Here is a 14,890-nt window from a genome sequence, read left to right as displayed (position 1 = left end):
GAGGTGAATATATTTTTTTCTAGGTGCTACATTTTGCTTACTTTTATTAACTTTCACACAACACTTTTCTATGTCTGATTTCATTTTTCTTGTAAAGTCAAAGTGTTATAGTGATAAAAAATATAGTTATATACATAGAATGATATCGATATATTGTATTATTATAGAAATACTAGTTAATATTATATAATACGTACTGAAATAAATAATTAATGTCGTTCAATTAGCGAATTATCTTATATGAAATTATTATTATAATCTAGTGCGATGAAATAATCACACGAATTGAAATCTTTCGTATAATTTTATTATGGTATTTAAAATTACATATTTTTATGATTGTCACATTTGATAAAGCAGAACAGTTTACAAATGGGATGTCAAAATAAAAAAATGACTGAAAAAGTAATAATTATATCACTCAAGTTATATTCTTATTTACGCAGATACAATTATTTAAAAAGTTCTTGAATGTTTGCTTGCTCATACTATTTGAATGCAGCGCTTTAAAAACATCAACTTTCATAATTATTGCAAATAATATGATTAAAATTATAAATCTCTACGGCGTGTGTACGGATCATATTCGCTTTTATCAAAGAAATATAGATGATTTATATGAAGTATCATATTAAATATCGCATGATGAGACATATCCAAAATTTACAGCTCTTTTTCGCATACGACACGATTACATGCATGCCATAGCGTGTATGTCGATTATGCACCCGACCGCATATGCATGCAATATGTACGTGTATATAATTACTATGCATCGTCTCCACAAGTTAACTATTTATCATTGGGAGCGATTGATTTCAGTCTGTATTATAGTCGTCAATTTTTCATAGAAATGTTAAATTTATGAAATGACTGAAAAACGTATATGCAAGTGTATGAATTACATATTGATATCGGCTAAATTGGTCCAGGCACTAACAACTAAATGGATTGTGTGGGGGGACCAAAGAGTATAATAATAAGAATATAAGATAGAAATGTAAAAATGCGGACAAATACACCTTATATACGCGTACATGTACGTATATGCTTGCGGTGAGAAGGAGAGAGAGACAGTGAGTGAGAGAAAGAGGGGAGGGGGGACATATAGTGCTAGTGCCTCACTGCCTCTCTCATTTTGGTGTAGCGTGTGCGCGTGAGCGGCCGACTACATTATACGATTGATATATAGGTAGTACGCGGATGGTTCTTTGTGCGTGCGAGAAGAGCAAGTGCCGACGCTTTATTTTTAGTAATATAGATACATATTCGGCTGAGATATTATTTTATATCGAGCACTGGATCGCGCCACCTCTTTAACGAGTACTATTGTCGTCATACTATCCTGCAATTACACCTGAAAAAAGAAGATGCAACAATAACATCACAGAGCAGTGTGAGTGTTTCTTTGTGGGTTTTCGTATAAATGTGAGATCATATGTAATCGCATGTGTGCCTGTGTGCGCCGCTTGTATTCTCTCTTGTGTGTATGCATACGCAATTCTTTCTTCTTGCTTGTTAATTATATTGTTTCATATACATATTTACCGGCATCGCTTTTTTCTATTGTGCGTGTGTACATTATTTCTACGAAAGAGCCCTTCAGGTCAAACTGCAACCAATATTTATTTGTCGGCGTAAGTATTTGTATGTGTGTAGGGGTATGTATATATACGTACAACTGTCTCCTTTATCGATGCCGAGTAGTGGTATAGTAAATGAGAAAGAGAAAGAGAAAAGATACTTACTCGCCGCGACCCGGCTCCATGGAATATTTTTTCCCTTTCAATACCAAGTTTTTCTATGCCCACGTAAAAATTGAATATATAGTTCTGAATTTCACCAAAACTCGTGTTTTTCTTTATTTTGTCTTTTTGCATCATCGTTATTAGAATTTTTCAGTTTTTACGCAAGTCGTCAGAACTGCTTTTTCTTTTTTTCGATAGTAATTCAATTTCTCGATCTTTCTTAGTTTGAATTGATAATGTTGTATTGACTCTTAATAAAAAATAATGCCAACTATTTAAAAATCCGTATAGTAGTTACTATTATAATAAAATGATACGCTAAATTTCAATAAATTTCAATTTCGTTAACAGCTACTATTCAAAATTATTACAATTTCAAATTTGAAAACTAACAGTAGCCTTATGGAGATCGACGCATAATTTATAAAATTCATAGGTATAACAGTGATGGAATGTTAGATCTCTAATGTTATAAGTATGTTGTAATTGGTGTAACGACGTGATTAAACTAATACAAATTGACAATTACACGTTTTTAACATATAGTATGCCATTCAAAATCCATTGACTATACATTGAAAAATGTATGACCAAAATCAAGATAAAGCCCTTTATACTTCTCCAATATTATTTTACTTGATACGTATACTTGTTTTATTTTATTTTTCTGTTTTTGTTAATAATTTATCATTATCAATTAATTATACTTTTCATGACGGTATCAGAAAGAATTTTCATTTTATTAACTTTTGCTACAGACGGTACAGCCAATACAACCTTAAAATTTGCGTCAAATACTGGACCATTTTGCTACTCTTGCGCGCGCAAACACTTGTTTTCCCCCTGAATAAATAATAACAATCAAAAGGCACTAATGGACACAGCTGCAGCTTTTTTTGTTTGAACAATGGCTTGTTGACCTCTACAAAGAGTAGATATTGTAGCAGCTTATTTTTTAAAATTTATTTTTCATTGATCTCTTTTAGCAGCAGAAATATAGATATAATAGTGTTTGTAAGATTAAAAAAAAGCAATAAAATCTTTGAATCACCAACTAATAGTTTTAACATTTAGATATTTAATCTTAATTTATGTATTTGCTTGTGTGACCATTTTGTCACATCTATTTGCAATATTCTTTCATATTCTGTGATTCACATTGGTTATTTATTAAGTATCTGTCTGTGAATAATGTAAGTAGTTATTGTTTCTACATTAGTCAAATTTCATTTTTATTAAGTTTATATAACGTATAAAACAATAGAAAGATTTGGTCATTACTTAAATGTTATTAATTTTCGTATAATTGAAAATAAATTACAAAATTGATAGTGCTTTTTATTAATAAGTATAGATGAATTCATTGAAATTTTTGGTATATGTTGTTAATTTATTTTTAATTTCTGTTTTGTTTCAGATCATAAAATAAATTGTTTACAACTTTTGCAATATATTAAAATAATATGCCTGACTTGAAATAAAAAAGGAATAAAGAAACGCTTATAAACAGATATAAATTTGTCTTTGTATATCAGATAAAGAGTATTTTAATTTTCAAATTGTAAAATGTATTTTGGATGCAAATGTTTGAATGTATCCATTAAAACTAAGGGGAGTGAGTTAAACGATGTCAATATTAATGATGCAGAACTGAACATAAAAGAACAAGCTGAGATTTATTTTGATAATGTAAGCATACAATGTATTTTTGTTAGCAATTTGAAATAATTAATGTTGATATAAATGAATTTTTGATATTTTTCTTAATTTCTTTTAAGAATATTGCTATGGTGAAAGATTTGGATACTATAAAGAAAGAACATCCTGCTCTGGTAGAAGTTAAAAATGTAGATGGATGGGCTGTTTACCGCTGTTATAATTGTATGACATACACTCATGCAATGCATCAGGATTATGGAGCCACTTTGGTTCTGGTCAACGCCAATATTATTGTGAGTTAAGAAATATTGATATAGAATAGAGTATGAATTATTTAGACATAGATCAAAGATTAATTGTTAATATATCTAGACATCTGAAAAAGAAATAAATAATTTGAAGACTAGTAATAGCTATAGTCCAGTTTTTAGAATAATTATTGATTCCAATAAAATGCAAGAGATGGAATCACTTGAGCCACAAATTAAATTTTCAGGTAAAATTTTTAAATTCTGTAACTTGGAAACTATGAAATAAATCAAAGTATTTTTTCAAATGAAATAAATCCTTTTTCAGTGTCTCATTTACCTAGTAATTCAAGATTGGCTCTTGCCATATTAGAACAGCAGCTTGAACAAGCGATTCAGCAACAAGCTCATTTAATCGATTCAAAAATTCGTGAATTCACTAGACAGCAGTATGAGATATTGGATAAATTCAAAGAGCGTGCTCATTCTGAACATTCTTTTCTAACAAGGTATTACATGATTTAATGTACCAGTAGATCTGAGAAGTGCAATTAATAAATTTTTTATTTCTAGATTGATTTGTAGTGAACAAAATACCATAAATGGTACAAATTATACAGAAACTTTACCTGCAGCTGTGCACTCTATTCAGCCAAATAAAACTACCTCAGTGAATGATGCTACAGATACGACAGCAAATCTAATTTCAAGAAATTCTACAGTTAGTCTGCATTCACCCCACAAGTCATATAATATTGGTCACATTGTAAGTACATTATTCGACAAAAGTAAGACTAATTTCACCTTTCTTCTGACTAAGCATTTGTTTTATCAGAATGGTAATAGCCAGAATAGTGACTCACAAATTAGAGATGCAAGTAGCTATGATGGAGAGCCTTTATTTTTACTTGAGGGAATGGATGACAGTCCACCTTTAATGAATAGGCACCACATACAAGTTTCTGATCAGGAATCTGATACTGACGGTATATATAGTTAGCAGACAGCTTCATACAAATGATTTATCTTATAATTATGATTGTTTATGATAATTAAGGAATTTATTTTTTCTACTTATAAGATTCTGGCAATGAAGTAATTCACGTACCTCGTAATCATAGAAGTGGGCATCCAACATTAGCAAAATCTTTGCCTGTCACGGTACCTACTTTTCATTCCTTTAGTCAGCGTTTAGCAATACAAGACGACGATGATGAACAGGTAATTGAGACTTTTTCTCGAAAATTTTTGCAACTTCCTAATAGTTTGAAACATCAATGAGTACTTGATCTTTAATATTTGCTTGCAGATTTCCAGAGATCCTATGGATCCCCACAACATACAAGCTTCTATAAAAGCCTTAGCTAAAAGTGTACATGGTGATACAGTTTTTGGTGATCTACCTCGTCCTCGATTTTCGACTAAAATGTGACTCGATTTGCTGGCAAGAATCGCCAGAATGCTTTCGAGAATTTGAGAATAAATATGTGATGCTATTTCTTTTTATTATTATGACATATGTACGTCAATCATTATTTTTATTTTTTTATATCTACAAATTGCCACTGCTGTGTACGAAGTTGGTTTACAAAAGTTACAATTACTGCATTATTATTAAGAAAAGTTTTAATCTTAGCTATTATTTTGAAAACTGATCAGATTGTAAAGAGAATTAGTAGATTACAAGAAAAAGGTAGACATTTCGATGGTTAAAAGAAAAAGATCAGCAATTTATACTGATAGCAGGCATCATTTTTGCTATATTGACAATGAATGACTATTTTTGTTACATTCATGTAAACATGGCGTGCGTATGCATATCTTAAATAACAGAACCTAATGTTTTTGTGCTAGTAAGTTTCTAAAAATAGTGATGGCCACGTTGTACAGAAAACATTTTAACCTTTTCTTTGGAAAAAAAATCAAATTGAATTTTTGTATGAACTATATAGTTGAAATGTAATTTTAATCTTGTCATTGTTTTTGAAAATCTACAAAAAACGTGCTTCAAATCTTGTATGAAATGAAATGTAAAAAGTTTGGAATTGAAATATTTGTTTTACTATAGTACAATATTCTTGTAAATATAGATCAAAAACTTATTTTTGACAATTTGTGAAAACTAATACAGATGAAACTATTAATGAGCTTATTTTCTAACAATGAAATTAAATACTTAAATAATTTTCTATTTTATTATTGAAAAAAGTAAATTTACTATTGTGTATTATCCACAATGTTCTTGTTGTCTTATAGTAAATTTTATATTATCAGATATTTCAATTGAATTAAAAAATGGTACATTAAAAATGTGAACTTAGATAAAAATGAATAGAAAGTTTCTGTTATAAAGTTGGAATAATACGAAACAAACAATACGAAAAATAGTACAGGAAAAGCTTTTAAAAAATTATGTCAAAAATATCATTTAATTCTAAATAAGTGTACACGTTTATACTTCCATAAACTACGCTCGACTGATCTCCGAATACTCTGCAAATAATATACGAGTGCAAGTATACAGAATAAATTACTGTTAATGACTAAACAACGAGCTGGCAACCTTGTGCCGGCCAGAAAATATCAAGCGTGAATGAATTGAAAATGTAAAAAACTAAGCAGCTTAAAATGATTGCATATCGTGAATACTAGCGAGACATTTGCCAAGAGGCTGGAAATAAAGTAATTGGAATAATGAAATAACAGTTTTTTTGTATTTTATCAATATTTTTATTAATTAATCACTTATGAACATCGACCAATTATTGGAAATACTTTTATTAACATTGTGACAGTCAATATTATTTCTTTTTAATATTATTGTGTGAATAATGTAGAAAATACAAAAGTTCTTTTTATTCCCAATAGAAAAATGTAAAATTGAAAGTAATGTAAGTAAATGTATGTATTCAGTGAGAATATTGATAATAATCCTAATATTATAAAGAGAAAACCTCCATTTTCATAAATTCCCTTGTAAAATATAATTTACCTAAATCAAAATAACTCAGTGGAATTTTCTTATGTGTCAGTGAACTACAGGCGCTTTCATTTTAGCAGCAAGCTCTATTTGCGCTGCAGCCACACTTTTCATGCCATCTTGGACATTTCCCAGATTAGCTTTCCATGCTGCTAGGAGGTCGCGTAACTGCAACCATTGTGGTCTGCCAAAAGTTCGATGCATCGTACTCGAAACGAGAACTTTTCGACCTGCTTGATCCATGCGTGCTCGCACGAGTTTCGTCTTGAGAACTGAAAAATGGATATTAGTAGGACGAAATTTGCACTATGTACACACAGTGAGAATATATTTGAGATTGTTGAATGTTACGATAACTCAAAAAAAACAAGTTTTGTTGAGCCAGTACTAATCCATTTAATTTACCCTATTTTGTACAATGTTAATTTACTTATCAATCAGTAATAAGTAAATAAAGATTAGGGTGAAGTATAACTTTTATATAAAAAATGAATTTACCATCAATGATAAAACTTTCAACTTGATCTTCAGGAATCTGAAGTTCATCCTGAATAGTTTGGAAGGACATTTCTGGGTTCGTTTCAGCAAGTTGCATGAATGTCAGCAGTCTCATTTTTTTCATATTTTGTTCATGATTCAAACCTAAATGACTTTCCACAAACTCCTTGTGATCTTTGTGAAATTTCAAATAAGCTGGAAGTTTCTCCTGAACAAAAATAAGAAGTAAATCATGAATGACTTCCCCTTCCAAGAATTGTACAGGTTTTAAAGCCAACAGTGGATCCAGCAGAAATGTATTTGGATCTGCAAGAGCTGATAAAATACAGCGTTGAGCATCTTCCCTTGCAGCAGATGCATTTTCAGCTGTATATGTACCCAAAAGTTCCACCATAACTGCTGCTGCCTGTTCACTATATACAAAAAAACAATTTATAAAGTTATATTTTCTATAACAATTTGAAAGTATAAATATAATCATACATACCCTTGTTTGCAACTTAATAAAACCTCGTGCAGTAAACGTAGAAGCTTCTGCATCTGATCATTTGCTGGAGGGCATGTTACAAATTGCTGTTTCAATTGATCAACTCCGTTATAAACTGCTTTGACTTGGTCTACGTTTCTTGCTATTTGGACTAAATGATAGTAGACATGATATCTCATTGATGAATCTTCTGGCAGTGATTGGAAAAGGAGCCACAGCCTGAAAATGAAATTTGCTATATTGGATACTTATTATAAACATTTTACAATAACCATTGTTTAAAAACCCATTTACGCTTTCAAACAAACAAGTCCAAGTTTATAGCCAGGAGCTTTTGTTAGTTTCTCACAAAAAGCCAATACTATATTTTCTGCCCGCTCAGTTGGTACCAGAATCATAATTGAGACAATATCATTTAAAATTGTTTCAATTTCAGCTTCATTTCCTTCTTTGAAGCAAGCATCGCAGACGCCAATAATTTTGTGTAAATCATCTTCTATTCCTTTGGGTGATTTTTCTTCACTAATTTCTGCACCAAGACTTTTGAAGTAGATTCTTAATTCTTGAGCCTAACATTTGCATAATTAATAAAAGTTGAATAGAGTCAATATCAAACTGAGGAACGCATAGATAAACTTATTTAAGTATTTTTTAATCTTTGTTTTTGGCTTGCAGCCCATTATGCATGATTTTATTATACACATAATTACTGTACATAGCAACGTGGTATGAATTAGCGTATATCAATTCTTACACTACCTTTCTGTGCCCAACAATTTGTGTGTATAATAAAACCGTACATAATTATCCACATGCCTGTTTCTTTAACAAGTGTATAACATTATTAACAGTCAGTATCTGGTACATATAACCTAAAAATTATTGTAGAAAGAACTGACGAATAATGCGAATACTAATTTGAACATTGAATTTTTCTTTAAATTATCATATTTACCTGATCTTCAGTGGTACCATCCATAAAAACTGCGGGACCCTGCATTGTTTCTGTATTTGAAGTAAAATATATTGAAGCAAAAATCCAACGTCGTTATACTTGTACTCGTGGTATTCCACCAAAAGCGTGAGAGCTATAATAAAGGTTGTGCACGAATAGCGTACTGTAGCGTATAGTATCTATATGGTACGCATGTGTGCACCACACACAGGCAAAGGATAGACTGCTGAGGCCAGGTTATGGAAGAGTGAAAGAGATAGCAACGAATAGTAGGAAGCTTCTGTCTTTTTCTAGTCAACACTTATTTGAGTAGCGATAGCCAATAAGGCCAATAAGAGTCGACTAGAAAGAGACAGAAACTTCCTACTATTTGTTACTATCTTTCTCATTCTCGCGGACAATTCCATAACCTGGCATCAGTACTATTCTTTTATATGCTATGGCGCACACACATACATCTCTATCGTTATTTTTGAATTGTTAAAAGGCATACTTATATAAGATGGCTTTCACTTAGAATATTTCTATATAGTTATTTAAATTAAAAGTCATGTACTTTTTTTTATTTTTACCACTTCTTTAATTTTAATACATTACGATACAAGTGCGGGAAAGTAGATTTTTGTCTGGTGTGACATTTACGCCCAAGCGAAGCGAGGGTGGAAAGGTACACGAGATGAGAAACTCTGCCGAACATGTGCCGTACCGTATTTTTCGATACTCCGTGCGCAAAGTGCGTCTTTCCTGCACGCTTGGCAGAAAACGTGTACATTACGATACAAGTGCGGCAAAGTAAATTCTTGTATCGTATGGCGTTTACGCTCGAGCAAAGCGAGTTTTCCGCACTTGTATCGTAATGTAATCATTCTTCTATTTGAATGTATGGCGATTGAGACACAATCTGTGCCACTATCACCTGAGCATGAGCAAAAGTGATCGAGCGCCTATACGCTTCGAATAACGGAGGTGGAGAACAGGATTAATCCGCTACTGAATTCCTCTAAACCACCTAAAACCAAATGGATCAAGTGGCCTGCGTCTATGCAGTGAGAGGGGCAACACTTTCAGCAACAAAGTATAAAAACAACAGGCCTCGCAACGAATCCAGAAAGGAGGATAATGTAGAGCTGCACGTAGTTGCTGTGTTTCGGCCACCGCTTTTTTAAGCAAAAATAGCTCTTCTTGCGCTGGGGTCAGCGACGCATCAGCAATCGATCTAGTGGTCGGGTCTCTCTCTCTCTCTCTCTCTCTCTCAATCTTGTTCTCTCTTTTCCTTGTCATTAGTAAAGTGCACTTAATATTGAATTCGCAAAGTTGTTCTTTCTCTCTCTTTCTCCACCATCCTCGGCGCCTGCGAGTGAGGCCACACTCTATACCCGGCCAAATTTATCTGCTGTCACGTTACAGCTTGACTTAAGCCATAACAATAATTTTGGATGACGGCAAAAATGAATAACTTAATGGAATAAAACTTTTCTTCCACCTTTTTTCCTCACCAAAATACTCTTGAAAGGATAGAAAAGAAAGAAAAATAAAAGGAAAAAATAGAAAAAATAGAGAAATGGAGAAAAGGATAGAATAAGGATAAGGAAGAATAAATATAAGGAAATAGAACAGATTGTGACAGAGAATTTACGGCAACACCTTATTGCGTAGATAGGCGTGTACTTGCCGACATTAGGTCACAGCGTATATTAGACTACAATTTGGAAAGTTGAAGACAATGCAGCATTGAGTAAAATTTCAAAAGTCGTGCCAGAAAATTCGAGAAATCAATTCGTCAATAATTTAAAAGAATATTTTAGCAATGAAAGTAATAGGTTTTCAAAGAAAATAACCACCGATTAAAAAAAAACAAATCCGTTTAATGAATTTGAAAGAGCAATTAATGACCAGTTTCGAAGATTGTTTTTCAATTACTGTTAAAAGCTCGTCTTCTTTGAATAATAAACGATCAAATGAAAGTATAAAGATAATTATAATTAAAACATTTAAAAAAAGTAATGAAGCAGAAATATTCGGATGAGAACAGCACGAAATGGAAGGCAAAGCTTTTGAAAATTTTGTTTGTGATGAAAGCACCATACTAGAAACTCAAAAAGCTCGACTCGAATGTTCGTCTACCGATGAAAATTTGCAGCCAACAAACTCCAATAATCGTCAAAATTCCGTTAAACTAGTTGAAAATAAGAATGTGAATGATAAGATGTAAATTACGTCAAGGTTTTAGATAATATGAAATCAATGCAACATATGCAACAAGAAATTGATAGGCTTGTAGATTCTTAAATAAGCAAACGAAAAAAGTACATAAATTGGTTATTGAAGTGCCAAATAAAGTGGAATCCAGCTTGCACCAATTTTTTCGAAAAACAATGAACACTCAATGATAACTCACAAATAAATAGAAAACATTTTAGAAGTAAGAGGCACAAAGTAGCGATAGGTAAATTGGCAATAATTACATTTTCCGAAAAAATATGCTAAATGATTCAGATCATATACAGATTAAGAACTCACCTCAAAAATGATCGACTAACTTGATTGGATTTCCATTTGAAGATTTATAGATAATTAGCATATTTAGAAAATGTGATATAAAATACATTAAAAAAATATTCTTTATTTCATACAATAGTTACATCAATGTATTTAGTTGCTAAAATTAAAAATCATTCTCTGAAAATTTATTTGAAAAGAAACGAATGGAATAGGGTCGATCAACGCTTGTGGAATGGAACGACGTGAATTGGTTGGCGCTACTCTCTGATTGACTCATTTTTCCTGACTACTGAACTTAGCGAAATTCCTCGAACCCAACACTGAATGGAATAAGATTGAGTGATTTTAACTTTTTCAAGACATTTATATAAAACTTTTCTTTGATTGGTAAATTTAGGATATTTCCATAAAATATGACCGATATCTTGATCTTCAAATGGACAATGAGAGCATTTACTAAATTTAATAATGTTTTTGTTGTACATATATTAAAAGCGAGAGAATAATAATTAGATCTGAGACAATTATTGGTGACAATATAATTTCTTTGAAAATTACAATTGTTGAACAAGGGTATTGTGTTTTCTTATAAAATTGAAAGAAATAATAATGACCTATATTAGCGCGAAAATTATTTTAAAATTGAAAGAAATCATTATTACAAACTTCATTAACATATTGATGAAAATCAATATATGGAATTTTCAAACTTGGATCTAGACATTCTGTTATCTTGCAAGCATTTTTATTTAAGAGATCTACGTCTTTTTCATTAACTGTTAGTTTAGTCCGCATATCGTCACAAAATATTTCTAGTAATTGTAGTTGCAGCCTGTTATAGCTATAGCTATATAGTCTATACTATATAACTGCCTATGTTATGAAAATCGAGAGAGAGGGAGAGAGAGAGAGAGCGAGCGTGACGGATCTTATCATGGGATCTTCTCCATACTATATAGGTTACTTGCAATTGCCGCCGACTTCTACATGTGTGTGCGATATGTATTTGTGTATTTGTGACCAGTTCTGAATTTATCTTTATACTTAATCCTATTGTATCGAATAATTTTACATAGTTCATCAAGTAACTATCGAATGAAAAATAGTAACATTGAATCATTCCAGGTGCCCGTGATACGTGGCACAAACGTCCTGCATAAATCCGTCCGCACTTATAACAGCTATTGAGCGTTGATTGCAATTAAAAAGTGTTTCTCGTTACCCGAGAAAGGAATAGAAAATCGTTGGCACACTTATTTGCAACATTCTATCAACAGTTGTAGAGGTTTGACGACAAAGTAATTGCTAACCTATAAATTGTCATTTAGCCTTTGAAAAAGTATAGTATATTTATGCTGTAAAATAGAAGGAAAATCATCGCAATGGGTGAGTAGATATAACTTTCTTGTTGATCAATCAACAGATTGATCGACCTTTCCATTAAAACTTAACTGTCACGCAAAATCTTTTTGTAACTTTCAAGATTCATATTCAAGTGTCTGTGTTCATTATTTAAATTAAATTACTTTCATTATTAATGATCATCTTAGGTGGATTGATCAGTTACTTTCGAAACTTGCTTGGAAGCAGAGAAATGAGAATTCTAATTCTTGGCTTGGATGGAGCAGGAAAAACAACAATTTTATACAGGTATAATTTTGAGATATAACCAAATACAATTTGTTGGCATTCATCTTTACCAATATAATGTTTACTGGGTATGGATGATTCCATTTTTCTTTCTCAGATTACAAGTTGGAGAAGTAGTTACAACGATTCCTACCATTGGTTTTAATGTTGAACAAGTTACTTATAAAAATTTAAAGTTTCAAGTATGGGATTTGGGTGGTCAAACAAGTATAAGGTGAAGACCTTGATTACTTAACTGATGATGTATGAAAATAAAAATAAAATTTTAATAAAACAATTTTATTATATTTTAGGCCATACTGGAGGTGTTATTATTCAAATACAGATGCTATAATTTATGTTGTTGATTCAGCTGATAGAGATAGAATAGGCATATCCAAAGATGAACTAATATACATGTTAAGGGTAAGTAAAATAATATTAAATGCAATCTTTCTCATATTATGGAAAATCTTTATTATTTATTAATTACCCTGGCCAAACGGTTCTACAAAATGTTTTAATTATATGTATAACTTTCAATGAATCCTTATTAGCCTTTCGCTGTTGGTTTACTTACTATATCTATATAAAATGGGAAAAAGTGAGCACTTAATACTTGACACCCACATTACGTCCCATCACTCATATTTGTGCTAAAACTTTTACGTGACTAAATTATGCCTGTCATATTTAATTGTCTTGCAAAAATAAGAATTTATCGATGAATTTAAACAGGAAAACTTTCATTTTATTTATTACTTATAGTATTTAGTTTTTTATAGTCTGTCTAAATTTGATATATTCCAATTTTTTAAGACTTACATTATTTGTTAAGGTTTCGAGAGTGTTTATACCAATGTTTAGATTTTAATATTCATTGAAATAAATTAGACAAGCATTTTATGACTTGTATAAGCCACTGTATAAGTCATATACAAAATCTGCAGAGGTACTCAGAGGGATCTATTAATAAATTGGTAAAAAACATAATATAAAAATAATCTTCTGAATTTATATTCCCTTAACGAATCGAAATTCATATCGGGTTTGGAAAAGATTATAAGAATCCAGACTTTATAAAAATTACTTCAATTTGATCCGCTTTAATTCATCAACAAATGTTTGGTTGCGAGCGAGTTGATTACTTTTGCCACGTGGAGCCGTCTTTGAGATTTACGTGAAAATTCGACACTCTGATTGTTACATGCAGTGAATGCTAGGACAAGTAAAAATCTGGCACTTTTACTTCTTTCCGTGAATCAAGATGAACCTGTTTATTTGAATTTAATAAAGCAATGAAGTGTTCGTTGAATGTTTGCATCATACGTTAACATGAAATAAAAAATAGACATTTTTCTAATAACTGATAATGAATAAAAGTAACAGTTACTTACGAATTTTTATAGGAAGAAGAATTACAAAATGCAGTTCTTGTTGTGTTAGCCAACAAACAAGATTTACCAGGTTGTTTGAGCGTCGCCGAAGTGCATCAAGCATTGGGTTTAGATGCTTTAAAAAACCGAACGTTCCAAATTTTCAAAACATCGGCAAAAAAGGGTGAGGGCTTAGATCAGGCCATGGACTGGCTGTCAAACGCCCTGCAAGTTAAAAAATGATCAAGCGTTCGGTGCATTGACACATCCACAAGACACTTACCGGAGCCAATGGCTGGAATGAGCTTGTACGTAGCTTTTGCCGCGTGATTTTAGTCAAACCTACGTTGCTAAGAGAGACGATTACTCACACGAAGCTTTTTTGTATTGTGGGATTATATAAAATGAAAAAGAGAAAAATGAAAAAAAAAACTACGGATCTATTCCGAGAAAAAGTCTGATATAAGCACATTCATTTATACCAAGTTTATTACTTTGTAAACCCGACAATTTCGTTTAGTATCATACACAATAAAATTCATTAATGTGTTTTTGCAAGACTTTTTCCATAGCATAGATTAGTACTTCAATATGTGATTTATATGCCGTGTGTTTCTGAGAAAACTAGCCATAGGACCTCTCATATTATCATTCGCTTGACATGAGAATGCAGGTAAAATCGACGAAATATCAATTCGAGTCACTTACATACTTTTCCATGTAAACTAAATGGTAACACAGGATTCTTAACTTGAATGGCTAGTTCCCGTGGCAAAAAAGGCACGTATGTGTGTGTATGTATGTATGT

The 14,890-nt window shown here is 31.6% G+C and overlaps 3 protein-coding genes across 5 annotated transcripts; 2 read left to right on the top strand and 1 right to left on the bottom strand.

Annotated features, from left to right (window-relative positions):
* Window positions 1–1,158: 1,158 nt before the first annotated feature.
* LOC131669662 (uncharacterized) lies at window positions 1,159–6,213 on the top strand. The gene is made up of 9 exons (XM_058944708.1): window positions 1,159–1,396; window positions 3,166–3,437; window positions 3,527–3,700; window positions 3,780–3,903; window positions 3,984–4,164; window positions 4,229–4,421; window positions 4,491–4,641; window positions 4,737–4,876; window positions 4,965–6,213. The coding sequence occupies exons 2-9, from the start codon at window positions 3,315–3,317 to the stop codon at window positions 5,085–5,087; spliced, it is 1,209 nt and encodes a 402-aa protein (XP_058800691.1). The 5' UTR covers window positions 1,159–1,396; window positions 3,166–3,314; the 3' UTR covers window positions 5,088–6,213.
* Window positions 6,214–6,411: 198 nt separating this feature from the next.
* LOC131669663 (eukaryotic translation initiation factor 3 subunit M) lies at window positions 6,412–8,792 on the bottom strand. Its single transcript, XM_058944710.1, has 5 exons — window positions 8,576–8,792; window positions 7,915–8,189; window positions 7,621–7,839; window positions 7,134–7,546; window positions 6,412–6,907 (listed from the first exon to the last, which is right to left on the bottom strand). The coding sequence occupies exons 1-5, from the start codon at window positions 8,618–8,620 to the stop codon at window positions 6,684–6,686; spliced, it is 1,176 nt and encodes a 391-aa protein (XP_058800693.1). The 5' UTR covers window positions 8,621–8,792; the 3' UTR covers window positions 6,412–6,683.
* Window positions 8,793–11,990: 3,198 nt separating this feature from the next.
* Window positions 11,991–14,887, top strand: LOC131669701 (ADP-ribosylation factor-like protein 1). 3 transcript variants are annotated; one of them, XM_058944779.1, is made up of 6 exons: window positions 11,991–12,066; window positions 12,203–12,463; window positions 12,628–12,727; window positions 12,825–12,941; window positions 13,021–13,132; window positions 14,116–14,887. In XM_058944779.1, the coding sequence occupies exons 2-6, from the start codon at window positions 12,460–12,462 to the stop codon at window positions 14,323–14,325; spliced, it is 543 nt and encodes a 180-aa protein (XP_058800762.1). In that variant the 5' UTR covers window positions 11,991–12,066; window positions 12,203–12,459; the 3' UTR covers window positions 14,326–14,887. The 3 variants fall into 3 exon arrangements, with proteins under 3 accessions (XP_058800762.1, XP_058800761.1, XP_058800763.1); XM_058944780.1 differs by having other exon boundaries at window positions 12,021–12,132; XM_058944778.1 differs by having other exon boundaries at window positions 11,997–12,463.
* The last annotated feature ends 3 nt before the right edge of the window (window positions 14,888–14,890 follow it).

This window comes from Phymastichus coffea, unplaced genomic scaffold (assembly GCF_024137745.1).
Source record: "Phymastichus coffea isolate CEN01 unplaced genomic scaffold, Cenicafe_Pcof_1.1 PCOF00096, whole genome shotgun sequence".
Taxonomy (NCBI): Eukaryota; Metazoa; Arthropoda; class Insecta; order Hymenoptera; family Eulophidae; genus Phymastichus; species Phymastichus coffea.
The sequence above is the reverse complement of the archived record's forward strand: the minus strand, read 5'-3'. Positions and strand labels throughout refer to the sequence as shown.

What these genes read in the sequence shown, in the direction of transcription:
- LOC131669701 (XM_058944779.1), top strand. An exon ending in AAAACAACAATTTTATACAG is followed by an intron (nt 12,728 to 12,824) that starts GTATAATTTTGA and finishes TTTCTTTCTCAG; the next exon opens with ATTACAAGTTGGAGAAGTAG. An exon ending in AACTAATATACATGTTAAGG is followed by an intron (nt 13,133 to 14,115) that starts GTAAGTAAAATA and finishes GAATTTTTATAG; the next exon opens with GAAGAAGAATTACAAAATGC.
- LOC131669663 (XM_058944710.1), bottom strand. Translation starts at nt 8,620, where the DNA reads ATGCAGGGTCCCGCAGTTTTTATGGATGGTACCACTGAAGATCAG. An exon ending in GGACTTGTTTGTTTGAAAGC is followed by an intron (nt 7,840 to 7,914) that starts GTAAATGGGTTT and finishes TTTCATTTTCAG; the next exon opens with GCTGTGGCTCCTTTTCCAAT. An exon ending in TGAAAGTTTTATCATTGATG is followed by an intron (nt 6,908 to 7,133) that starts GTAAATTCATTT and finishes TCCATTTTTCAG; the next exon opens with TTCTCAAGACGAAACTCGTG.
- LOC131669662 (XM_058944708.1), top strand. Translation starts at nt 3,315, where the DNA reads ATGTATTTTGGATGCAAATGTTTGAATGTATCCATTAAAACTAAGGGG. An exon ending in TGGTCAACGCCAATATTATT is followed by an intron (nt 3,701 to 3,779) that starts GTGAGTTAAGAA and finishes TAATATATCTAG; the next exon opens with ACATCTGAAAAAGAAATAAA. An exon ending in TCAGGAATCTGATACTGACG is followed by an intron (nt 4,642 to 4,736) that starts GTATATATAGTT and finishes TCTACTTATAAG; the next exon opens with ATTCTGGCAATGAAGTAATT.